Here is a 27,535-nt window from a genome sequence, read left to right as displayed (position 1 = left end):
AGAATCGCAATCTGGGAGCAAAAAGTTGAGAAGCAAAAGGCAGAGGCAATGTGGACTAAAAATAAAATGACTCTCTTCAGAAAGTTGTTATGGCCGGGGAGACGCTTAAACAACTTCATGAGTGGAGAAAGTTAACTGTCCCATGGAGAGCCACGCTGAAGCTACATATGGTCAAACCTCCAGGCCAGTACCAGGCTGGGGACTGCAGCCGCGAGGGCGTTTCCCACCCGCTGCTGCACAGCAGCCACCACCTCCCCGAAGCCCTGGCCCAGAGCCGCAGAGCGGCCCAGGCCCGCGCGCCCGCGCGCCCCCCGCGCGCCCACGTTCCTACCCGGGAGCCACGGCCAGCGCGGCGGTGCACACGCAGAGGAGGTGGGCGGCGGTCAGGAGCGGTGGGCCCTGCATCTCGACGGCGTCTGCCTGGGCTACAGTCCGCTGCCGGGGAAATTCGCGGGCACCGTGGGGTGTGGCTTGCCACCTCCTCCCTGATTTTTTTTCCCTCTTAATTCGAGTTTAGTAATCTGAAATGGGCGCGCCTAACAGCAGAGTGAGAGATCTAAATTGAGACAGGACTTGGAGGCTCCACCCCTCCCATCCCCATTACAATGGCGCTTCTCGCTGCTGTGGCAAACATCGCAAATCCAGGGGGTGAGAAAGCAGTTGCTAAACGCAGGCGGCCCCACCTGGCCCGGCGTCCCGGCTGGCCGCGGAGAACAGAGCGCGCCCACTTCCCCGGCCCACCGTGTTCCTCAGGCTGTTTACACTAGCGCTCTACCAACGATGCCCAGGGTGAGTAAACAGGCCCATCCTTGTGAGGAGAAATTCATAGCAACTATGTGAAGTGGAAAAAAGTCAATCATTGTCCTCCAGACTATGAGTCAGAATTTTAGAGAAACGGCACACACACACACGCACACACACACGCACGCACACGCGCGCAAAACCGGGGCGTATTTCCTGGGTAGTTATTTAATGTATATGAATGGAAACAGAAAAACTATTTTTCCTTAAAACAAAAAATGAGGTCTACTGCTTTCCTTTCCAGGAAAATGTTATGATTTATCACCTTAAAAAAAAAAAAAGAAGAAGAGAACTGGCACTGCAGACGTTAGGTGTTGCTACTTGGAACCCTGAAAAAAAATTACCTAAGAAGATGCCTTTATATTTTTGCTACAGAAAGAATTTGGTAGAACTGTAAAGCTTGGAGCAATCTCTGAACACAATTAGGGTTGGGGTGGCTCTCCTGTCAGAATGAAGGCCAGTGGCCGGTGGTGCCCAGGAGTTATTGATGCCCAACGCTTTCTGGCTTGTTTGCAGCTCCTCTCTCCTGCTCTCTGGCACTGCCACCATCTTCAGATGACTCAGGTTTCACCATGACTACACCATAAAAGCAGGGAACTGCCAGAAACTGTTGGAAAACAGACACATTCAGTCCCTGACAACTTAAACTTTCTAATTCATGGAGCGGTTTTAGATGGTAGCATTCTAATATGGGGCAAAATGCAAACGGAAAAGAGGTCAGCAAAAAGATGTCTCATGACAAAGCTATGTGCTAAATAAGGAAAAGTGAGAAAGTAGCACCTAGACAAACTGTGGTTTGGGGAATCCAGAAACTTGCTTTCCTCCCTTTCCTGTTCCACCCTTTTTCTCCCTGCGGAACAGCTTGCAAAGGTCCTTATGTCCTTTCCTTCAGGCAGCCTATCTTTAGTGGCCAACTTCCTGTGCAGGCAGGACTTAGGAATGGTCAAAAGTGTCTGTGTGGATCCCTGGGTGCTGACCTGTTCCTGACACAGCTGTTACTACTGGTCTCCTCACCTCCGTTGTTCAGAGAGGAGGACCACGGTCAAGGGTGGGCCAAGCACCAAGGTCTAACTCAGTGCTTCTCACATGCCAATGTGTGTGAGAATCACATGAAAACAGACTCTGACTTGGCAGGTCTGGAACGAGGACTGGGATTCTGCTTTACTTTAGCAGACAGTAGGCCATGGAGACTCTACAAGTGGGGGCAATTTGGGGGCAATTTGATGAGCAAAGGCAATTAAGAACACAGAAAATTCTTCTCAATCTTTCACTTCATAAAGGTGGATTAATAAATTCAGGTTCATTCTAGAGGTAGGCAAACATAAGAGGGACTGCAAAAGATTAGATGATAATGTTGCCTCCCGAGAAGACTTACAGAAAGGCTTAGAACCACATTGTATAAATCTGTGTGGATTTTAAAGTGATGCCACCTTCCTGTTTATGCCCTCCTTCCCACAATACACACTTGTCGAAAGGCGTAGTCATGCAAAAATTTAGGCATATGGATTTGCATAGAGATGAGGCTATTACATGCCTGGCACAGAGTAGCTATTCAATAAAAATGTGTTAAAAGGATTAATGAAAAATGTTCATCTCAGAAGTGGGATTTTTTATTAAGAAAAACTGAAAATGAGGCCAGGCGTGGTGGTTCACACCTGTAATCCCAGTACTTTGGGACACCGAGGCGGGTGGATCACCTAAGGTCACGAGTTCGAGACCAACCTGACCAACATTGTGAAACCCCATCTCTACTAAAAATACAAAATTAGCCAAGTGTGGATGGTGGCACATGCCTATAATCCGAGCTACTCAGGAGACTGAGGCAAGAGAATTGCTTGAACCTGGGCGTTGGAGGTTGCAGTGAGCCGAGATCGCAGAATTGCTCTCCAGCCTGGGCAACAAGAGCAAAACTCCGTCTCAAAAAAAAAAAAAGAAAAGAAAAGAAAGAAAAGAAAAGAAAAAAGAAACACTGAAAATGGGCCGGGCATGGTGGCTTACGCCTGTAATCCCAACATTTTGGGAGGCTGAGGAAGGCAAATCACTTGAGGGCAGGAGTTCAAGACCAGCCTGGCCAAAATGGTGAAACCCTGTCTCTACTAAAAATACAAAAATTAGCCCAGCATGGTGGCACATACCTGTAATAAAAGCTACTCAGGAGGCTGTGGCATGACAATCACTTGAACCCAGGAGGTGGAGGCTGCAGTGAGCCAAGATGGTGCCACTGCACTCCAGTCTGGGTGACAGAGCAAGACTCTGTCTCAAAAGAAAAATTGAAAATGGTCTGAACATGTAACAATAAGATATTGGGTTTGCTGTCATTTGGATGTTTGTCGCCCAAAGCTCATGCTGAAATTTGATCCCCAGTGTTGGAGGTAGAGCACAATGTGAGATGTTTGGGTTCTGTGGGTGGATCCTCATGAATAGATGAATGTCCTCCCTGGGGGTCGGGGGGTGAGTGAGTACTCAGTTCCCACAAGAATTGGTTGTTAAAAAGAGCCTGGCACCTCCTGCTTCTCTTGTTTCCTCTCTCACCATGGGATCTCTGCACACTAGCTCCCCTTCCCCTTCCACATGAGTGGAAGCAGCCTGAGGACCTCACCAGAAGCCAAGCAAATGCCAATGTCATGCTTCTTGAACAGCCTGCAGAATTGTAAGCCAAGTAAACTTTTTTTTTTTTAATAAATTACCCAGCCTTGGGTACTACCTTATAGCAACACAAAACAGACAAAAACAGGATTAAATAAATTACAGTATATCCATGCAATGGAATACTGAAATAATTAAAAACTATTTGTTTAATTGGAGCTTGTTTAATCATCTAGAGATAAATATTCATATGTTATTAAGGAGGGTATATTAGTCTGTTCTCACCCTGCTAATAAAGACATACCTGAGACTGGGTAATTTATAAAGGAAAGAGATTTAATTGATTCACAGTTCCACATGGCTGGGAGGCCTCACAATTATGGTGGAAGGCGAATGTGGAGCAAAGTCAAGTCTTACATGGTGGCAGGCAAGAGAGCATATGTAGGGGAACTCCCCTTTATAAAACCATCATATTTTGTGAAATTTATTCACTATCACAAGAAAAGCATGGGAAAGACCCACCCCCAAAATTGAATTACATCCCACTGGGTCCCTCCCATGACATGTGGGAATTATGAGAGCTGCAATTCAAGATGAGATTTGGGTGGGAACACAGCCAAACCATATCAGAGGGGAAGTCTGTTTTATAAAACAGAATTTAAATTTCATTTTATTTTTATAAAAAATAAAGTGTATTTATGTGTACATAGACATTACAGATCTATGCACTGAAGAAAGACTTGAAGGATATTCACCAAAATGCTATTATCAGTATCCTGGTGATTACCTGGATATGCCAAGTTTCCTACAATAAATATATATTATATCTCCTTTAAGAAGAAAACAATATTATTTTAGTAAATAGTTTTTGAGGGGGCATCTTAGAAGCTCTTTTGCATAAAACTTCTGAATTTTGATACCAAAAATATCATCTATGCTTATTGCATGAAAACCTAATGGTCTCTTGGATAAGAACCCCACACTGTTCCTGTGTCCCTCCTGAGCTGTCTTTAAGGTGTTGATATGGTTTGGATCTGTGTCCCTGCCCAAATCTTATGTCAAATCCCCAATATCGGAGGTGGGGCCTGGTAGGAGGTGATTGAATCATGGGGGCAGATTTCCCCCGTGGTGCTGTTCTTGCGATAGTGAATCTTCATGAGATCTGGTTGTTTAAAAGTATGTGGCACCTCCCCCCACCTCTTTTGGTCCTTCTCCTGCCATGTAAGATACCACGAGCCCATACATCAGCCCCTTCTGCCATACTTTGGCAATGTTAAAGTTGAGACCATGAGTAAAAGCTCCCTGAGGCCTCCCTAGAAGCAGATGCTGACATGCTTCCTGTATAGCCTGTGGAACTGTGAGCCAATTAAACTTCTTTTCTTTATAGGTTACCCAGTCTCAGGTGTTACTTTATAGCAATGCAAGAACAGAGTAATTCAATGAGAAAGGCAGAACCACTATGAGTGAGACAGACCCTAAGCAATCATGGGAGCTGGTAGGGCAGTTTGTGCAAACCATTGCCCCTGTGTGTGGTGTGCAGCATAACATAACTATGAGTTAGCCAGGGGAGAAAAGCTAAATGTGGGTAAGAATAAAGAAAAACTGATTGAGAAGTGGAACCCATGTCCATCTTACCACCTCCAACTTCCATGTCATGAGTAACCTGCAGGAGAAGCTGGTGTCCTTTGTCCAGAGCTTCATGTACATTTGGCCCACAATTCAGAAAAACTGAAGGAAGAGAGCCTCTGAGAACTAAAGGAGCTACAGGCCTGACTGTGGCCCTGAACCCACAAAGTGAACTGGCACATTAGTAACAGTATGGACAAGTGTTCCCACCTGCCTAGCACTCTAAACCAAGCTGCAGAAAGTAAAAAATACAGGTGTATGGGGTACCCCACCTCCCCTTTATAGTCTGCTCTGTCCATAACTCCAGCTGGGGGCTTTCCTGGGGCCACCTGAGTCCAGGCCCCAATCAGATGGACATTGGAAGGGGTGAGACCAGGACTGGCAGGGAGCAGTTAGTTGCCTTTCTAGTCTCCCTCCCTAGCCATGCACTTTTGCCTTTAGAAAAATGATGGGGAAAACCTTGGCTCCTTCTTTGTCCAGAAAGTGTTAATTGCCTGTGGGTTCTGGTGGCTGGGGAGAAGAGCAGGAAAGCAGAGAGCAGGTGGGTGGCTGAAAGGGAAGAGGGGAGGAACAGGGCAGAAACATGAAGGTGACCCTATCTATTCCCCCTGGAGAAGGGATGAGAGGTCAGGTAGAGTAGCTGCTCAGTACACAAAATGTAGAAAGATGATGAGAAAAAAAAAAGGAAGAAAAAAAAATCTGCTACAGTCTTACCACTACCCAGAGACAAGCATTATTTCATTTTGTTGTGTTTCCTTCCTCTCTTTCTTTCTCCACATAATTTGCTGGTATCTTTTTTAAAGAGTAATTATGTTATAAATATAATACAACTTTGTGCTTTGTGTCCTACTTTTCCCATTTAATTATTCCATCATAAGCATTTCTTCATGTTTTACAAACCTTTTTTAAATAAAATGTTCGTCAGCTGCGGCCGGGCACGGTGGCTCACGCCTGTAATCCCAGCACTTGGGAGGCCGAGGCGGGCAGATCACCTGAGGTCAGGAGTTTGAGACCAGCCTGACCAACATGGAGAAACCCCGTATCTACTAAAAATACAAAATTAGCCAGGCGTGGTGGCACATGCCTGTAATCCCAGCTACTCAGGAGGCTGAGGCAGGAGAAGCGCTTGAACCTGGGAGGCGGAGGTTGCGGTGAGCCGAGATCACGCCACTGCACTCCAGCCTGGACAACAAGAGCGAAACTCCATCTCAAAAAAAAAACAAAAAAAATGTTTATCAGCTGCATAATAAAACAAACAAAAGGAATAAAAACATTTTCAGAAATGGAATGGCTCAGAAACTTCGCCTTTCACAAATTCATTTTAGGAAGTTACTTTAGGAAGACATATTTAGCAACGAAGTGAAATAAGCCAAGAAAAAGGGAAATGTATATATAACCCCAGAAAAAAATGAAGACAGAACTTCTAATAGGAAAAATTCCAGGAGTAAGCTCTTAAGGGAAATAAAAGGGATCTTAATCGAATAGATGTACATAATGAAATACGAGAAAACTGAGACTATGATAAAGTAAAATAGTGCAGTAAGAAGGAAGGGAATTTAGAAATTCAAGGGAAAAGCAAACACTGAATAAAAAAGAATATATCATGATTCATTAGTTGGCTTTGCAGTGAAAAATAATTAGTTGTGTTGATGTAAGTACGGTTTACTGATTTATAACAGAATAAAAGAATTGACAAAGAAGATTTAATTACACTGTTTCACCATTTCTAAAATACATGTTTTTCACATTTGTAACATTTCTGATCTTATAATCAATGGTATCATAATAATAATCGACAATATATTTTCTTTCTTGGTATTAAAGTAAGTGGTGTATCTTAGATTTGATGAAATATGTGAAATACACAATGTTTACAAAACAATGTAAATGGTGTTAATACTTGAAAAGAGCAGAGATGACAAAAATTTACAAAGTCAAAGAGGGATGAAGAATTAAAGCATTGACTGAGACACTAAGAGCCTTATAAAGTAAAAAAAAAAAAAAAGTGTCTACAGTTTTCTTGGATCAAGAAATATGTCATAAGCATATTAAGACTATAAAGTAGTGTAAGGATATAAGAAAAACTGAACCAAAGTGGTTTTCCCACTTTTATACACTCAATATAACACACTGGCCACCAAAATGCATAGAAGAGCTTCTCCCATGCTGACCAAGCAATCAATTCTCTGGCAGATTCTACAGCAGACTCAGCTGAGCATCCTCTAAGTCAATTCGATCCCAACACAAACTACCTGGAAATAGCAGCAGATCCCCTAGGTTGAGGGTTCCTTCCCATAAGACTGCCCCCAACCTTAGATGCCAATCACAAACTCAGGTTGTGACCTGTGCTTCTGATCCAACAGCTATAAATTGGGGTTCCCACAATCCCATCCTTGGGTTTGGTTAATTTGCTAGAGCAGCTCACAGAACTCAGGGAAACTATGTTTCCCAGTTTATTAATAAAGGGTATAATAAATGACCTCTGCCAATTCTAGTTTGGAAGTTGAAAGATGTCACCCAATGGAATAATTTATAAACAAACTAATTAATTAATTAACAGAAGCAGCTGGGCTTGGTGGCTCATGCCTGTAATCCCAGCACTTTGGGAGGCCAAGGCAGGAGTACTGCTTGAGCTCAGGAGTTCGAGACCAGCCTGGGCAACATAGCAAAACCTTGTCTCTACTAAAAATCAAAAAAATTAGCCAGATGTGGTGGTGCATGGCTGTAGTCCCAGCTACTTAGGAAGCTGAGGTAGGAAGATCACTTGAGTCTGGGAGATTGAGGCTGCAGTGAGCTTGATCACACCACTGCACTCCAGCCTGAGTGACAGAAGGAGACCCTGTCTCAAAAAAAAAAAAAAAAAAACAAAGAAAAACTCTCAGAACCCTATAATCCAGGAATTTTTATGGAAGCTTCATCAAGTAGAAATAATTATTAATGCCATTTCCAGCCCTTCTCCCCTCTCCAGAGGATGAGGGTGCACTAGAAGTTCCAGGCTTCTAATCATAGCTTGGTCTTTCTGGTGACCAGCCTCTATCCAGCAGCCTACCAAGAGTTACCTCATTAGTACAAAAGACTCTCTCATCGCACAGAAAATTCCAAGGGATTTAGGAGCTCTGTGTCAGATGCTAACACTTAGGAAATTACAAATGTCTTTGGAGCTCTGTGTCAGGAACCAGAGCAGAGACCAAATATTAGAACAAAAGATTCTCCTAGCACCCCTATCTAACAGAGTATTAAGAACTCTGTTTCAAGAACCAGAGCAGAAACCAAACATTAGAATGAAAGATTCTCCTAGCACTCCTATTGCTCAGGAAACTACAAGAGTTTTAAGAACTCTGTGCCAGGGACTGGGGGGCAGAGACCAATATGTGTATTTTTTATTGCACAACAGCCAATTAGAAATTAAAATACTAATATATTATCATAAATATCACAGTAAAAGCAAAGGTATTTTTTCCAAAAAAAATCTACCAGACAAAAAGAAATCACAATTAATTTGAGTTCTTACAAAGTTTCTAGTGTTCTTCTAGTGCATGATTTTAATTACTATATTTTGAACAGCAAAGTACTATCTGGGGAAGATACATTAATCTGAGATGACATCTGCCAATGCCAGTTGGGAGTTTCTCACCTAATGGGACAATTTGTAAACTTATTAATCTATTAATAAGCAAAGAAACAACCTCAAAATCACACCAACAATAAACTTTGGCTTCAGATCCCAAGTTTGCAGGCCAGCTGAGGCAGTTCCCACTTTGTGTTTCTCCTTTTCCTTGGAACAGTAGTCTGGGAAAAGCACGTCCTTCTTGCAGTCATGGTAGAAGCACAAGAGAACAAGCCCCACTGCTCAAGCACATTTTAGGTCCCTGTTTACTTGACATCTGTGAAGATCCTGTTGCCCAAAGCAAGTTTCATGGTCAAGGACCAAGTCAAGGATGGGTAGAATACTCCACCTTTTGGTTAGAGGAACTGCAAACTTAATTACGTGGGAAAGGATATGGATGGGAGAAAATTGGGACAAATAATTCAATCTACCACAGACAGTTAGCAAAATTTGCCAAAAGCTGTGTTCTGTTCATCAAGACAATGTTTCCATGAAGGACAATTAGCCTATCAAGGAAGGAAGGAAAGAAGGGGAGGAGAGGGAAGGAGAGGGGAGGGGAGGGGAGGGAAGGGGAGGGGGAAAGGAAGAAGGGAAGAGAGAGAGCATGCATGTGAAAGAAGGAAGGAAGGAGAGAGAGGAGAAAGAGAAAGAAAGAGGAAGGAAAGAAAGACTGAAGGGAGGAAGGAGTATCCAATGTCTAAAATCATGCATGGTTTTTTTTAGTTATTCACTTTTGGAGGATGCTGCAATATGAACTCATTAAAGGTAAAGAATTAACCTTTATCCTGCCTTTCCTACGTGAACTGATCACTGGGTAACCAAATAGTAGATATGAGGGATTTCTCTCTATAGTTTTCCAACTAATAAATGTAAAATTAATGTTAGAATAGCACCATATCACTACTCTTTGTGAATTAATAGATCTAGACCAATGCTGTCCAATAGAACTTTCTGTGATGATGGAAATGTTCTGTATCTTATACAGTAGCTATAACCAACATGAATTTATTTAGCATTTGAAATGTGACTGATAGGCCAGGTGCAGTGGCTCACATCTATAATCCCAACACTTTGGGAGACCCAGGCGGGTGGATCACTTGAGGTCAGGAGTTCAACACCAGCCTGGCCAACATGGTGAAACCACATCTCTACTAAAAATACAAAAATTAGCTGGGCATGGCAGCAGGCACCTGTAATCCCAGCTACTCGGGAGGCTGAGGCAGAAGAATCACTTGAACCCGGGAGGCGGAGTTTGCAGTGAGCTGAGATTGTGCCACTGCATTCCAGCCTGGGCAACACAGAAAGACTCTGTCTCAAAAAAAGAAAGAAAGAGAGAGGACTGATATAACTGAGAAATTGAATTTTTAATTTAATTTAATTTAATTTAATTTATATTTTTAAGTAGCCACATGTGGCTAATAGCTACCACATTGGATTGTATAGACTGAACAGTGATCATAAATGGCTGCTAATATCACAAAGGGAGATATTCAGATACTATATGCCGCCCAGTAGAACAAAGCACCACCTAAGAAGTGGTCTTGCCAAAAATTCTAAACTGAATCTGATTAAATTTCTAGATTTAAATGCCAATTTGCAAGGAAATGTGAAGGAACGTATTGAACATCACACAGATGTATTAGCAAAATTCAGACTGTGCAAAACACTATCAAACAAATAATCCAATTCCTTCAACAAATAAATTTCAAGGAAAAATAGAGAGGACATCAGCAAGATGCTGGAATAGGAGTTTCCAGGGCTCATCCCCTCAGAGACACATCAATTTGAACAGCCATCCACACACAAGAGTACCTTCACCAGTGCTGAGGACTCCAGGTGAGAGATTACAGCACCTAGTTGGAGCACAGAAACAATAAAAGACACATTGAAGAAGGTAGGAAAGACAGTTTCACATTACTCAAGTTACCCCTTTCCCAAGCCTACTCAGCACAGCATAGCACAGAGAGAGAAAAGCCCACAGCTAATATCATGCAAAATGGTCAAAAGCTGAAAGCTTATCCTTTAAGATCAGGAATAAGACAAGAATGCATACTCTCATCACCTTCGCTCCATTTAGTACTACAAGTCCTAGCCAGAGCAATTAGCAAAGAAAAAGAAATACAAAGACATCCAAATCAGAAAGGAAATAGTAAAATTGTCTCTGTTTGCAAAGATGACATGATCTTTATATTTTCAGAAACCTGATGTAACTCAGGAATGGAAAACCAAATACTGTATGTTTTCACTTATAAGTGAAAGCTAAGCTATGAGGATGCAAAGGGATAAGAATGATATAATGGACTTTGGGGACTTGAGGGGATGGACAACAGAGGGTAAGGGATAAAAGACTACATATTGGATACAATGTGTGCACTGCTTGTATGACAAAATCTCAGAATTATCACCACTAAAGAACTTATTCATGTGACCAAAAACCGCCTGTACCCCAAAAACTACTGAAATAAAATTTTTAAAAAATTGTTTAATTTTTTTAAACCCTAAGGATTCCATACAAAAAAAAAGTTAGAACTAATAAATTCATTGATGTTGTATGATACAAAATCCACAAACATTGATCTAGACAATGTTTTTTTGCATATAACACCAAAAGCACAGGCAACAAAAGCAAAAATAGACAACTGGGATTGCATCAAACTAAAAAGCTTCTGGAAAAAAAAAATCAGAGTAAACAGACAACCTATTGAATAGGAGAAAATATTTGCAAACCATATATCTAGTTAGTAAGGGGCTTATATCCAAAATATATAAGGAACTCAAACTACTCAATAACAAGAAAACAACCCAATAAAGAAATGGACAAAGCAGGCTAGGCACAGTGGCTCATGCCTATAATCCCAGCACTTTGGGAGGCTGAGGTGGGTGGATCATGAGGTCAAGAGATCAAGACCATCCTGGCCAACACAGTGAAACCCCGTCCCTACTAAAAAATGCAAAAATTAGCTGCACCTGTAGTCCCAGCTACTCGGGAGGCTGAGGCAGGAAAATCACTTGAACCCGGGAGGTGGAGGTTGCAGTGAGCCAAGATCATGCCACTACACTTCATCCTTTTGAGATTCCACCTCAAAAAAAAAAAAAGAAAAAAAAATGGGCAAAGCAAGAATTTGAGACCACATAGGCAAAATAGTAGGACTTTTGTCTGTACAAAAAATAAAACTAAAAAGACTAGCCAGACATGGTAGCGTGGTCCCAGCTACTCAGGAGGCTGAGGCAAGAGGATCACTTGAGCCCAGGAGTTTGAGGTTACCGTGAGCTATGATTGTACCACTGCACTCCAGCCCAGGTGACAGAGTAAGATCCTGTCTCTAAAAAAAAGGGGGAGGGGGAGGAATTGAGTAAACATTTCTCAAAAGAAGACATATAAAATGGCCAACAGGTACATGAAAAAATGTTCAATACCACTAATCATCAGGGAAATGCAAATCAATACCAAAGAGATATCACCTTATACCTGTTAAAATGTATATCATCAAAAAAAGACAAAAGTTGGCCAGGTGCAGTGGCTCACACCCATAATCCCAGCACTTTGGGAGGCTGAGGCAGGTGAATCGCTTGAGCCCAGGACTTTGAGACCAGCCTGAACAACATGGCAAAACCTCGTCTCCCCAAAAAAATACAAAAATTAGCCAGGAGTGGTGGCACTCAGCTGTAGTCCCAGCTACTTGGGAGATTGAAGTGGGAGGATCACCTGAGCCTGAGACGCCAAGCTTGCAATGAGCCAAGACTGCATCACTGCACTCCAGCCTGGGTGACAGAGCAAGACCCTGTCTCAAAAAAAAAAAAAAAAGAAAGACGAAAGAAAAGAGAAAACAATACGGAGGCTCCTCAAAAAATTAAAAATAGAACTACTGTATGATCCAGCAATCACATTTCTCAATATATATCAAAAAGAACTGAAATTAGTATCAAAGAGAGATCCATACTCCCATGTTCATTGCACCATTGTTCACAATAGCCAAGCTATGATATCAATCTAAATGCCCATCAACAGATAAATAGTGATATGGTTTGGCTGTGTCCCCACCCAAATCTCATCTTGAATTGTAACTCCCACAGTTTCCAAGTGTCATGGGAGGAACCTAGTGGGAGGTAATTGAATCATGGGAGCAGGTCTTTCCCATGCTGTTCTAATGATAGTGAATACATCTCATGAGATCTGGTGGTTTTAAAAATGGGAGTTCCACTGCACAAGCTCTCTCTCTTTGCCTGCTGCCATCCATATAAGATGTGACTTGCTCCTCCTTGCCTTCCACCATGATTATGAGGCTTCCCCAACCACATGGAACTGTAAGTCCATTAAACCTCTTTCTTTTGTAAATTGCCCAGTCTCGGATATGTCTTTATCAGCAGTGTGAAAACGGACTAATACAGTAAATTGGTACCAGTAGAGTGGGCACTGCTGAAAAGGTACCCAAAAATGTTGAAGTGACTTTGGAAATGGGTGGCAGAGGTCAGAACAGTTTGGAGGGCTCAGAAGAAGACAGGAAAATGTGGGAACGTTTGGAACTTCCTAGAGACTTGTTGAATGGCTTTGACCAAAATATTGATAGTGATATGCACAATGAAATCCAGGCTGAGGTGGTCTCAGACTGAGATGAGGAGCTTGTTGGGAACTGGAGCAAAGGTGATTCTCGTTATGTTTTGGCAAAGAGACTGGTGGCATTTTGTCCCTGCCCTAGAGATTTCTGGAACTTTGAACTAGAGAGATATGATTTAGGGTATCTGGTGGAAGAAATTTCTAAGCAGCAAAGCATTCAAGAGGTGACTTGGGTGCTGTTAAAGGCTTTCAGTTTCAAAAGCGACACAGAGCATAGAAGTTTGGAAAATGTGCAGCCTGACAATGCAATAGAAAAGCAAATCCCATTTTCTGAGGAGAAATTCAAACCAGCTGCAGAAATTTGCATAAGTAATGAGGAGCTGAATGTTAATCACCAAGACAGTGGGGAAAATGTCTCCAGGGCATGTCAGAGAACTTTGCAGCAGCCCCTCCCATCACAGGCCTGGAAGCTTAGGAGGAAAAAGTGATTTCATGGGCTGGGCCCAGGGTCCCTGTGCTGTGTGCAGCCTAGGGACTTGGTGCCCTGTGTCCCAGCCACTCTAGCAGTGGCTAAAAGGGGCCAATGTAGAGCTCGGGCCATGGTTTCAGAGGGTGCAAGCCTCAGCCTTGGCAGCTTCCATGTGGTGTTCAAACTGCAGGTGCACAGAAGTCAAGAATTAAGGCTTGGGAAAGATTTCAGAAGATGTATAAAAATGCCTGGATGCCCAGGCAGAAGTTTGCTGTAGGGGTAGTGTCCTCATGGAGAACCTCTGCTAGGGCAAGAACCTCTGAAGGGAAATGGGGGATGGGAGCCCCCACACAGATTCCCTACTGGGTCACTGCCTAGTGGAGCTGTGAGAAGAGGGCCACGTCCTCCAGACCCCAGAATGGTAGATCCACCCACAGCTTGCACTGTGTGCCTGGAAAAGCTGCAGACACTCAACATCAGCCAGTGAAAGCAGCCAAGAGGAAGGCTGTACCCTGCAAAGCCACAGGAGCGGAACTGCCCAAGACCATGGGAACCCACCTCTTTCATCAGCATGACCTGGATGTGAGACATGGAGTCAAAGGAAATCATTCTGAACTTTTAAGATTTGACTGCCCCACTAGATTTTGGACTTGCATGGGACCTGTAGCCCCTTTGTTTTGGCCAATTTCTCCAATTTGGAATGGCTGTATTTACCCAATGCCTGTACCTCCATTGTATCTAGGAAGCAACTAACCTGCTTTTGATTTTACAGGTTCATAGGCAGAAGGGACTTGCTTCATCTCATATGAGACTTGGGACTGCGGACTTTTGAGTTAATGCTGAAGTGAGTTAAGACTTTAGGGGACTGTTGGGAAGGCATGACTGGTTTTGAAATGAGATTTGGGAGGGGCCGGGTGGAATGATATGGTTTTGCTGTGTCCCAACCCATACCTCATCTTGAATTCCCACATGTTGTGGGAGTCCCGGTAGGAGGTAATTGAATCACGGCAGGGGGGATCTTTCCCGTGCTGTTCTCATGATAGTGAATAAGTCTCATGAGATCTAATGGTTTTTAAAATCGGAATTTCCAGCCAGGTGCGGTGGCTCAGACCTGTAATCCCAGCACTTTGGGAGGCTAAGGTGGGCAGATCACCTGAGGTCAGGAGTTTGACCTCAGCCTGGCCAACATGGTGAAACCCCATCTCTACTAAAAATATAAAAATTAGCCAGGTGTGGTGGTGTGCACCTGTAATCCCAGCTACTCAGGAGTCTGAGACAGGAGAATCACTTGAACCCGGAAGGCGGAAGTTGTAGTGAGCCCAGATTGTACCATTGCACTCCAGCCTGGGTGACAAAAGTGAAACTCCATTTCAAAAAAAAAAAGTGGGGGAAGTTTCCCTACACAAGCTCTCTCTTTGCCTGCTGCCATCCGTGTAAGACATGACTTGTTTCTCCTTGCCTTCCACTGTGATTGTGAGACCTCCCCAGTCACACGGAACACTTTTTCCTGTATAAATTACCCAGTCTTGGTGTGTCTTTATCAGCAGCGTGAAAACAGACTAATACAATAATACCATATTGTATTCTTGAAATATGCTTAAAGAGTGGATCTTAAATGTCTCACCACATACACACACACACACACACACACACACACAAATGGTAACTGTAAGGTGATGGATATTATAATTAGCTTGTCTGTGGTAATTATTCCACAATGTATATGTATATCAAACATCACATACATCACATTGTATACCTTAAATATATAAAATTTTGTCAATTTCACCTCAATATCACTGGGGTAAAAAAGAGAGAGAATAGAACGAAGCCATGGATTTAAATGGACTTTTGGTTTTCAGACACTTTCTATGTAACTACCAACTTGTCTTACGAGGGAGCACTGCAGATGGGCCACTGAAAAGCTATCCATTCCTTTCCTGTGCTGTGTATTCCTTTGCCAGAGTCCGGAAAGCAAAAATAGGCAAATTTCTAGGCTCAATCCAGCTAGACGTGTCCATGTATGGTAATCCTGGATAAGGAGATGTAAAATGAAGACTGAAGAGAAAGCATTCTCTTCCTGAATGGAGACAACACCTCAAGGAAACCAGCCTTTGGCTCTTCCACTTTTGTCCTGCCCAGAACCCAGGCACCGTGCTTTGAAACTCAGAAGACAAATGACACCCAAGAAGGGAAGATTGGAATGAGAGGTAGAAAGCACTGGATCACTAAGTGCACAATTAAGCAGTTGTAGCAGCCATGGACTGGGCCAAATGCCCTCTTCCCCATCAATCCATCTCTTTGCAGGAAGGAACTCCTGACTAAGTGCCAGACTTTCAGGCATGGACCTTTCCCCTGCAGGAGTCTCTCTTTGGGCAAGATTGGCCAGCTGCGTGGAGAGTCTACCATTGCCTCAAAGCTCTCTCTTCAGCCACTGCCCTTTCACTGCTCATCCAGAACACAAAAGCTCATTTTTCACATCCTGTCTGCCCCCACAAAATACAACGAACACACCCTTGAGGTCAATTATTTCTATCAAGGTTAAGCTGTCTTGGCTTAGGGGCAATTTCTCCACCCACTCTTAAATATTTTTAAGTATGCCACACCCTTACACTGGCATATTTTAGTCAAAGGTATCATCAATCAAGCTTCAATGGCTGTTATAAGATTATATTTACCTCCTTATGCAAAAATGTGTTTGCCTGAACTTCTAGCAAATCAGATTTCTTCAAAAAGAATTGTATAAAGAAAAAGAATAAAAAATAATATAATTACATAAATCTGTATGTAATATAGTTAGGAAATAGACATTGTAGAAATATAAAAATGGCTTGAAATGGAAACAAACCAAATAGAAATGAATCACGAATTCACTCATATCTCTGGGTTTGTGGTCTTGGCTTTACATTCTTAAGTTACCTGCCTCCAGATCTTGGGCTGAATCCTTTATCAGCCACATATAGTTTTATTTTCCTCTAAAACAAAACACTATGATAAACTTTCCACGTAAAACATGGTTCACCAAAAACAACACTGAAAAACATCTATACCCGGGTGTAGTGACACACGCCTGTAATCCCAGCATTTTGGGAGGCCAAGGGAGGCAGATCACCTGAGGTCAGGAGTTCGAGACTAGCCTGGCCAACATGGTGAAACCCCATCTCTACTAAAAACACAAAAATTAGCTGGGCATGGTGGCTCGTGCCTATAATTCCAGCTACTCAAAGGCTGAGGCACAAGAATCACTTGAACCCAGGAGGCGGAGGTTGCAGTGAGTCGAGATCGTGCCGCTGCACTCCAGCCTAGACAACAAAGGGAAACTCCATCTCAAAAAAAACAAAAAACAAAAAAAAACAGAAAATAAAAGAAAAACATCTATGATTTTTCTCTCATTTGTTTTCTCTATTTTTTTCTCATTTGTTTTCTCTATTGTTGCTAGTACTGAAATATAAAATGCTGCCTTTCCCTGCTTGATAAAATATTAAATTTGTTTTTTTAATTATCCAAGGGTACAGGATTAGGGACGTTTTAATTGTAAACTGCAGAAACCTTTAGAAGTGGGCTCTAAAACCTTTTGGAATATAACTTTTTTCTCCAAAATTTATATTAACAATGGTGATTCCTTTACATTTCACATGACATTCTACAAGCAAAATATACTTTGTTAGACTCAGTTCTGACATTATCTCATCCATCCTGGCTGGACTTGCCTTGCCATGCAGTCCCCACTTCAAGACTCACCCTGAGCCTGCGTCGTTCACACACACTTGCCACATTTTCACTTCTGCTCACCCTGCCAGGCTCAGCTCTAAAAATAGTAAAAGAATTTTTAGCTTGAAACATGGGCACCCAAAATTAACTACATTTCCCAGTCGTACTTGCAGCTGGGTGTGGCCATGGAGTTGTTAGTGAAAATAGTGTGTGCATCCTTTGGGAAATGTCCCCAAAGGGAGGAGGCATGTCTTTTCCCTTTCTTTCCCTCTTTCCTTCTAGTGGAATACAGACATGGTGGCTGGAGCTGGAGCAGCCATCTGGAACCAGTAGTTGACTTTAGAAAAGGAGGCCATGACGGCTGGGCGCGGTGGCTCATGCCTGTAATCCCAGCACTTTGGGAGACCGAGGCGGGGGGATCACATGAGGTCAGGAGTTCAAGACCAGCCTGGTCAACATAGCGAAACCCCGTCTCTACTAAAAATACAAAAATTAGCTGGGTGTGGTGGCACGCACCTGTAATCCCAGCTACTCGAGAGGCTGAGGCAGGAGAATCGTTTGGACTGGGAGGTAGAGGTTGGAGTGAGTCAAGATTGCACCATTGCATTCCAGCCTGGGCAACAAGAGTGAAACTCCAGCTCAAAAAAAAAAAAAGAAAAAGAGGCCATGCCCAGTAATAGAAGTCTAAGTCCCTGACTCCTCTGGAATTCTTTTTTTTTTGTTTTGTTTTTTCTTTTTGAAGTGTCTTGCTCTGTCACTCAGGCTGGAGTGTAATGCCTGGATCATAGTTCACTGCAGCCTCGAACTCCTGGGCTCAAGTGATCCTCCCACCTCAGCCTCCCCACGGGGACTACATGCCACCACACCTGGATAACTTTTTTTATTTTTAGTAGAGATAAGGTCTCACTGTGTTACCCAGGCTGGTCTTGAACTACTGAGCTGAAGCAATTGTACCTCGGCCTCCCAAATCCCAAAGCGTTGGGATTACAGGTGTAAGACATCACACCTGACTCCTCCGGACTTCTTTTTTCTTTTTCTTTTTCTTTTTTTAAAAAAAAAATAATATAATTACATAAATCTGTATGTAATATATTTAGAAAATAGTCATTGTAGAAATATAAAAATGGCTTGAAATGGAAACAAACCAAATAGAAATGAATCACGAATTCACTCATATCTCTGGGTTTATGGTCTTGGCTTTACTTTCTTAAGTTACCTGCCTCCAGATCTTGGGCTGAATCCTTTATCAATCCTTTAAAAAAAAAAACAGGGTCTGCCTGTGTCACCCAGGCTGGAGTGCAGTGGGGCAATCTCAGCTCACTGCAACCTCTGCCTCCTGGGCTCAAGCAATCCTCCCACCTCAGCCTCCCAAGTAGCTAAGACCACAGGTGCATGCTAGTACACCCAGCTAATTTTTTGTGTTTTTTGTAGAGACGGGGTTTCACCATGTTGCCCAGATTGGTCTCAAACTCCTGAGCTCAAGTGATCTGCCCGCCTCGGCCTCCCAAAGTGCTGGGATTACAGGCATAGCCACCACTCCCCCACCCTCCTCTGGACTTCTTGTGAGAGAAATAAAAATCTATCTTGTTTAAGCCATTGCAACTTTGAGTTTTCTATCACTCACAGAAAGAGATAACTAATGTACTACATGTATATCAATTTGCCGTGTATCCTTCAGTCTATTTCCGAGTTCTCATTTCTCTTCCATTGATCTGTTCGTGTATCACTGGGCCAAACACCTCATGCTTTAATTAATATAATTTTGTGTTAGGTTTTGATATCTAATAGGCAAAGCTCCTCCCTTAGTTCTTTTTCAGAATTGTTTTTGACTGTTCTTAGACTGTTACTTCTCCATTTGAATTTTAGTCTGTCTAGTTTCAGAGGAAAAAGTGTGGCAGCATTTTTATTGCCATCATGTTTCCATTTAACTTGTAGATTAACTTAGAATCAACACCTTTATGAAATTGAATGAGCATGGTATAGTTCCATATTTATGTTTTTGTGTACTACAATAATATTTTGTACTTTACTCCATAAATGTCTACGTACCCTATGTCAGATTTATATACCTAATGTTTTTGTAAATGGTGTATTTTATTTTATTTCATTACCTGATGGGTTATTGGTGATATACAAGATTTTTTGCATGTTGGGCTTGTATTCAACAACCCTATTGAAATCTTATAAGTTCTAAAAGTATGTCTGTAAAGTCTTTTGAATTTTCTCCCTTTCTTTTTCTTTTTCTTTTTTTTTTTTTTTTGAGACAGGGTCTTGCTTTGTCACCCAGGCTGGAGTGCAGTGGTACAATCACGGCTCACTGTAGCTTCAAATTCCTGGGCTTAAGCCATCCTCCCACCTTAGCCTCCCAAGTAGCTGGGACTAAAGGCATGAGCCACCATGCCTGGCTAATTTTTTGTATTTTTAGTAGAGACAGGGTTTCACCATATTGCCCGGGCTGGTCTCAAACTCCTGAGCTCAAGCAATCTGCCTGCCTCGGCTTCTCAAAGCGCTAGGATTACAGGCATGAGCCACCACACATGGTCCTCCTGAATTTTCTATTAATTTGTTTCCATAAAGCAACCACAGGGAAATGAAAAAAAAGTAAAAGTGAATTGCCTTGAGTGTGAATAGCACTAAGAGTCTCAAAATAGAAGTGTAGTATAAGTAAGAAGTTCAGGTGCCAGCTGTAGAGCCTCATCAATAACACAGCAACAGGACTAACAAGGCAACCTTGGAATACTGAGCAAGGATATAAAATAGCTCACCTCAGGGGGACAGGCTAGCACTGGAACCAGAAGTCAGGCCATGAAAGACAAGAGCTGGGGTGGAAGGAGAGAGGGAAGGAGAGAGTCTGGGAAGATTCAAGAACCAGAGGCAGTAGCTCAACCAGACAACGTCACTCCCATGGAGGTCATTTATGGCAGATCAATTTGTCAGTCTCCAAAATAGAATTTGTTCAATATAAAAAGCTTGAGAGCAAAAGTTTCTTTATTTTGGTTAAGATACTGGCCTTCCCCTCCCAATACTGGAAGTAATAACATTACAAAGGAGAAAAGAGTAAAGTAAAAGATAAAAGATCTGGATCCTTACCAGGGAAGGATCCCTGAAAGCCAATTCAGCCTGAAACCTTTGACTTCTCATAAACAGTGAAAAGTGGAGATAATTCTATTGGGCTGCAGTGTCTCTCCAGGGACCGTAGTTAATACTTTCTTTACAATTCCCATCACCACTTCTGGGTTCTATGGTGTTTTGTTTGTTTTGTTTTGTTTTGTTTTGTTTTTTAATCTTTGTTACATGTTTATATGGGTTTTCAGAAGTGACTCAAAATTTTAGACTGTGACCCCTGTACATTCCAGATGTCTCTCTAAGGACACCTGGAATAACAGTAAGATAATAATTTTCCTCAATAAGACACTTAGTTTTTTGTGTATGAAGGTCTAAAGCAGAAATGAAGAATAGTCATTGGGGCTGAAGGTCCATAAGGTGACAGACACTTGAGTTCATCTACATTTTACATTCTGAATACAGGAAAAGCCTGCTGCAGCTGGTCATCATCATGCTGGTGTCCATAGAAGTCAGTCAGAACACTGTCCAGTTTCCCTAGCAGCTGCCATTCTGCACCAGCCTGCCACCTAGTGGTCAAGGAAGTTGATGCAACATATTATTGGAGATACCACAGGAACCCTATATAGCCTCATCCTTCTCTCGTGTCTCAGAGTTAATGATTACTGGGTAAAATCAAGGGAAAGAGAACAGATATTTCTGTTACAAGCCAGCAGCAGTGGCTTGCACCTGTAATCCCAACACTTTGGCAAGCCGAGATAGGAGGATCGCTTGAGGCCAGGAACTCAAAACCAGCCTGATCAATATAGCGAGACCCCATTTTTATATATTTAAAATTTAAAAATTTGATATATATATATAAATTTTGTGTGTGTGTGTGTATATATACATATTATATATATACGCATATATATAAAAGATATTTCTGGCCAGGCTCTGTGGCTCACACCTGTAGCCTGTAATCCCTGCATTTTGGGACACTGAGGCAGACAGATCATTTGAGGTCAGGAGTATGAGACCAACCTGGCCAACATGGTGAAACCCTGTCTCTATAAAAAATACAAAAATTAGCTGGGCAAGGTGATACACACTTGTAATCCCAGCTACTTGGGAGGCTGAGAGAGGAGAATTGCTTGAGCCCAGGAGATCGAGGTTGTAGTGAGCCAAGATCACACCACCGCACTCCAGCCTGGGTGACAGAGTGAGACTCCATTTCAAAAAAAAAAAAAAAAGATATGTCTGTAACAATGTTTCTTAGTCCATTCAGGCTGCTGTAACAAAATAGACATAAACACAGAAATTTATTTCTTACAGTTCTGGAGGCTGGAAGATCAAGGAGCTGGTGGGTTCAGTGTCTGGTAAGGACCCTTTTCCTAGTTCATAGATAATACTTTCTTGCTGTGTCTTCACATGATAGAAGGGGCAAGGCAGTTCTCTTGGGGCCTCTTTTATGAGGGCACTAATCTCATTCATGAGGCCTCTGCCCTCATGACCTAATCACCTCCCAAAGCCTCCACCTCCTAATACCATCACATTGGTGATTAGGTTTCAACATACGAATTTGGGGTAGTGGGTGGAAGGACATAAACATTCAGACCTTAGCACAGTGTGACAATGGTAATACAGTTATTGATAAAACTATGAAAAGATGCTCCTAACTGTAAAAAAAAAAAAAAATTTTTTTTAAGTAATTTTTTTTTCAAGTAATTTTTTTTTCAGATGGAGTCTTGCTCTGTTGCCCAGGCTGGAGTGCAGTGGCACAATCTCAGATCACTGCAACCTCTGCCTCCCAGGTTCAAGCTATTCTCCTGCCTCAGCCTCCCTACTAGCTGGGATTACAGGTGTGCGCCACCACACCTGTCTAATTTATTTGTATTTTGAGTAGAGATGAGGTTTTACCATGTTGGCCAGGCTGGTCTCGAACTCTTGACCTCAGGTGATCTGCCTGCCTTGGCCTCTCAAAGTGCTGAAATTACAGGCATGAGCCACCGTGCCCAGCCAAAAAAGTAATTCTTTTATTTTTTTCTTGAGACAGGGTCTCACTCTGTTGCCCAGGTTGGCGTGCAGTGACATCATCTTGGCTCACTGCAACCTTGGCCTTCAAGGTTTAAGTGATTCTCCCACCTCAGCCTCCTGAGTAGCTGGGATTACAGGTGAGCACTACTGTGCCTGGCTAGTTTTTGTTTTATTTATTTATTTATTTATTTATTTATTTATTTATTTGAAATAGAGTCTCACTTTGTCACCCAGGCTGGAGTGCAGTGATGCAATCTCGGCTCACTGTAGCCTCGCCTCCTGGGTTCAAGCTATTCTCCTTCCTTAGCCTCCGGAGTAACTAGGATTACAGGCATGTGCAACCACGCCTGGCTAATATATATATATATATATATTTTTTTTTTTTAGATGGAGTCTCGCTCTGTCACTCAGGCTGGAGTGCAGTGGCGCAACCTTTGCTCACTGCAGCCTCTGCCTCCCAGGTTCAAGTGATTCTCCTGCCTCAGCCTCCTGCGTAGCTGGGATTACAGGCACACGCCATCATGCCTGGCTAATTTTTGTATTTTTAATGGAGGCAGGGTTTCACCACGTTGGTCAGGCTGGTCTCGAACTCCTGACATCGTGATCTGTCTGCCTCGGCCTCCCAAAGTGCTGGCATGAGCCACCACCGTGCCACCCAGCCTAATTTTTTGTATTTTTAGCAGAGACGGGGTTTCACCATGTTCACCAGGCTAGTCTCCTGACCTCAAGTGGCTCACGTCTGTAATCCCAGCACTTTGGGAGGTCGAGGTGGGTGCATCATTTGAGGTCAGAAGTTTGAGACCAGCCTGGCCAACGTGGGGAAACCCTGCAGGAGGCTGCAGTGTGCGGAGATCATGCCATTGCACTCCAGCCTAGGAGACAGACAGAGACTCTATCTCAAAAAAAAAAAGAAAAAAGAAAAGGAAAGAAAAAAAGAAATAGGCACTGCTTAGTAGACCTTGACTAGCTTTAACTCTTCATTGGCCAGACATTTTTTTTATCCCATCAGTTAACATAAAATCAAATTATACAAAAACTGTCACCCCAGGCTCACACTTGTAATCCCAGCACTTTGGGAGGCCGAGACAAGCAGATCACCTGAGGTCAGGAATTTGAGACCAGCCTGGTCAACATGGTGAAACCCCATCTCTACTAAAAATACAAAAATTAGCCGGTTGTGGTGGCAAACGCCTGTAATCCCAGCTGCTCAGGAAGCTGAAGCAGAAGAATTGCTTGAACCCAGGAAGAGGAGGTTGCAGTGAGCCAAGATGGTGCCACTGCACTCCAGCCTGGGTGACAGAGCAAGACTCCGTCTCAAAAAGAAAAAGAAAAAGAAAATAAAGAAATGGTTATCAAACAATGAAACAATATGAAGGAACCTTAAATGCTTATTGATAATGAAAGAAGCCAATCTGAAAAGACTACATACTGTATGATTCCAACTATTCTGGGAAAGCTCAGTCGGCCAACATTATTTCTATAGTTTCAATTAAGTCTCAGTGAGTGTTTTCATTGTTGACAGTTTCTGATTATTTAGGCACAGGAATGAGTGAATTAAATGTTATGATGCTGGTTTAAGGAAATTAAAGCTATCATGACTTTATAAAGCTTAGAAGGGATAGACTTCCTTTTTTTTCCGCCCAGGCTCACTGCAGTGGCACGATCTGGACTCACGCAACTTCTGCCTCTAGGGCTCAAACCATCATCCCACCTCAGCCTCCCGAGTAGCTGAGACTATAGGCGTGCGCCCTGGCTAATTTTTTGTATTTTTAGTACAGGCAGGGTTTCACCATGTTGTCCAGGCTTGAAGGGACTTTCAATGATAGCTTCAGTTCTATCTCAGAGTCATTGTTTCTCATTGGTTTATTTCTGATTACTTAGGCATGGGAATGTATAAATTGAATGTTATGATAAAGTTTTAAGGAAATTATCCTACCTTTGGATTCAATGGCCAATACAACACAAGGCTTCAAAAGGAATTCCAATTATTACATAGTTAAAACCCAGTCATCCCCACCCTGTCCCTCTTCATTGTTGTGCAACAGGTGGTGATTTGGAAACCTAGACAACATTCTAATTCCGTTTCTTATACCCTACTGTCATGAGGAAACAGATCCACACAATCCTTTAAAAACAGTATATTCCTTAAAAAACCTTTTCATTATGAAAAATTTCAAATCTACACCAGGTAACGAATAGGTTAATCAACTACTACAGACTATTTTGCCAAATTTGTTCCATCTATCTCCCATTCTACCATCTTGTACCTCCCTGTGCATGAGGAATACATAAATGATCTACTGGAACTCAGCATGGAAAAAGCAGGGGATTTGGAGTAAGCCTGACATACATTCTAACCCCTGTGCTTAAGCAGGTTACTCTCTCTGATGTCAGATTTTCTCAACTACATAATGAGAATAAAGATACCAAACATGGCTAGGTGCCATGGCTCACGCCTGTAATTTCAGCACTTTGGGAAGCTGAGGCTGGCAGATCTCTTGAGCCAACAAGTTCAAGATCACCCTGAGCAACATAGCGAGACTCCATCTCTATTTCAGTTAAATTTTTTTTTTAAGGCCAGGCGTGATGGCTCACGCCTGTAATCCCAGCACTTTGGGAGGCTGAGGCGGGCAGATCACATGGTCAAGAGTTTGAGACCAGCCTGATCAACATGGAGAGGCCCCGTCTCTACTAAAAATACAAAAATGAGCCAAGCTTGGTGGTGCGTGCCTGTAATCCCAACTACTCAGGAGGCTGAGGCAGAAGAATCACTTGAACCCAGGAGGCGGAGGGTGCAGTGAGCCAAGATTGCGCCACTGCACTCCAGCCTGGGCAACAGAGCAAGACTCTGTCTCAAAAAAAAAAAGAAATTAAGATACCAAACACTGGAAGCTAGAGAGTTAAATAACATGTGTAACTGCTTACTATGGTGTCTGACACATACCAGGCACTGAGTATTCATTTTCTTTTGCTTCTTATTACATTGGACCAAAGCAGTGGCAGGTATATTCTTTTCATGTGAGTTTTAGCTTGCAAGCACTGTTGCCACAGAGTTATTAAGAAGTTAATAATTGTATTAGTCCATTTTCACACTGCTGATAAAGACATACCTGAGACTGGGCAGTTTACAAAAGAAAGAGGTTTATTGGACTTAACAGCTCCAAGTGGCTAGAGAAGCCTCATAATCATGGCAGAAGGTGAAAGGCACGTCTCACATGGCAGCAGACAAGAGAAGAGAGCTTGTGCAGGGTAACTCTCGCTTTTAAAACCATCAGATCTCATGAGACTCATTCACTATCACTAGAACAGCACAGGAAAGATCCACCCCCGTGATTCAATTATCTCTCACCAGATCCCTCACACGACACGTGGGAATTATGGGAGCTACAAGATGAGATTTGGATGGGGACACAGAGCCAAACCATATCAATAACCTTAGTTTCTGGCTTTACTATGAACATCTCTTCTCCTTTAGGTAAAAGTCCTCCCCACAGTCCACCCATGATTTTTTTCCAGGAAAAACAAAAGCAACCCTGTTGTCCCCATAAAAGGCATTATCATTTCCTTATTAACTCACTGAGGCTCTTCTCCACAAAAAGTATTGTATCAGGTCTGCCTCTCTTGACATCACAATGGCTAAGCTGGCAACTTGGCTACATGAGAGATAATCAGGTAACGATAAAGCAATAGAGCGATTGAATTTTTTCAAATAAACACAAATTAATGTAAAAGAGAATGCAAATTTAACAGATTAAATACCTTTTCTCAATTGTTCTAGCCTTCAAAATACTTTTGGAACTTTTGTCCTAGAACTGTCTTAACAACTATTTCTTAGATCTCTCTCCTTCACACATCTCATTATTTTATGCTCACAAGTTAAAACTAAAACCTAGTAGAAGTGCATCCCTTTATTGTTATTTTTTATTTTTAGACACCAGGTCTCACTGTGTTGCCCAGACTGGCAGGCTGGCACGATCATGGCTCACTGCGCACTGACGTCCTGGCCTCATGGAATCCTCTCACCTCAGCCTTGTGCTTTCCTTTATATGTAAGGATGTCACCACACAGCATGCTTAATTATCTACTTATTGCTGTTGGCTTTTATTTGGGGTTTAGGGAGTAGATCAATCAATCACATTCTGTAGATTAAGTTTTGGTTTTCTGTTGTTGGATATTTGTTCTTTGGGGTCTTTGTGTTTGTTTATTTCCACAAAGAGGCCTGTCAGTAGGGATTGGAGTCATTTCACCAACTGATATAACCAATTCTGATGGAATTTTTTTAATAGGATTGAACTTAAATATTCTGATTCATTGCATTATAACTACTGACTTACAAGGTTACAATTTTTATTCATGAGGAATTGAATGGATAAACTATTGCTCTGCTCTAGATACTTGCCAGTGAAATATTAAATCTTTTCATTAAAAAAAAAAAGATAAACAAAGCATGACTACATTTCTCATTTTACTGAAATTACTGAATGGAAAAACCAGTATAAATGTGCCCTATTAAAAGAACACCTAAAAAATGAAAATCCAGCTATTTCTTTTCAAAAGAATTAATCACAGCTTCTCTATACATCATAAACTCTACTGTGTCATCTTAAATATGATTGAATTTATATAAAACTCGAAGAATATATTTATCAGAAAAAGAGCTATAATTGTATTAATTGGCAGGTTGCGATGATGTTTTAACATGAAATATCAAAATCCATTGATTCATGGACTGGCTTCAGTGGAGAAAGTACCTTTACCAATAGGCCAGGCTAGAGATCCTAGGAGCCTCTCAAATGTTTTCTATGTCCTGAATGATACTCAGTGCTTAAAGGATAAATAAATAAGTAAGTAAGTAAATAAATAGTTTCTTATTCATTCATTCCTCCCTTTTCCTGGAGGAGTAATTTCAGGGTTGTGTACATTCTCCCAATCTCGCAGAGTCATCAGACTGCCATCAACCACCCATGCCATTTCCTTAGGGCAGTGCACTAAAAAAAAAAAAACAGGACTGTAAAACTCCTAGAAAAAAACATAGAAATACAGAGTGTTGGCAATTATTTCTTGAATATGACACCAAATGCACAGACAAAAAAGCCAAAAG

At 42.1% G+C, this 27,535-nt stretch overlaps 1 protein-coding gene and 1 long non-coding RNA gene across 2 annotated transcripts in view; one reads left to right on the top strand and one right to left on the bottom strand.

Moving 5' to 3' along the window:
* CD109 (CD109 molecule) overlaps window positions 1–786 on the bottom strand; it is a 136,567-nt gene extending 135,781 nt beyond the window's left edge. The window contains exon 1 of the mRNA XM_034962387.3: window positions 332–786. Within this exon, the coding sequence (XP_034818278.3) occupies window positions 332–405 (74 nt within the window). The 5' untranslated portion in view covers window positions 406–786. The remainder of the gene's footprint in view (window positions 1–331) is intronic.
* On the top strand, window positions 650–26,879 carry LOC117980618 (uncharacterized). Its single transcript, XR_004672032.3, has 4 exons — window positions 650–789; window positions 9,344–9,385; window positions 21,733–21,776; window positions 26,366–26,879. It is a non-coding gene; the product is annotated as an uncharacterized LOC117980618 (long non-coding RNA).
* Window positions 26,880–27,535: the final 656 nt, after the last annotated feature.

Source organism: Pan paniscus, chromosome 5, assembly GCF_029289425.2.
Source record: "Pan paniscus chromosome 5, NHGRI_mPanPan1-v2.0_pri, whole genome shotgun sequence".
Lineage (NCBI taxonomy): Eukaryota > Metazoa > Chordata > Mammalia > Primates > Hominidae > Pan > Pan paniscus.
Note: the sequence above shows the minus strand (reverse complement) of the source record. Positions and strands in the feature narration are given on the sequence as shown.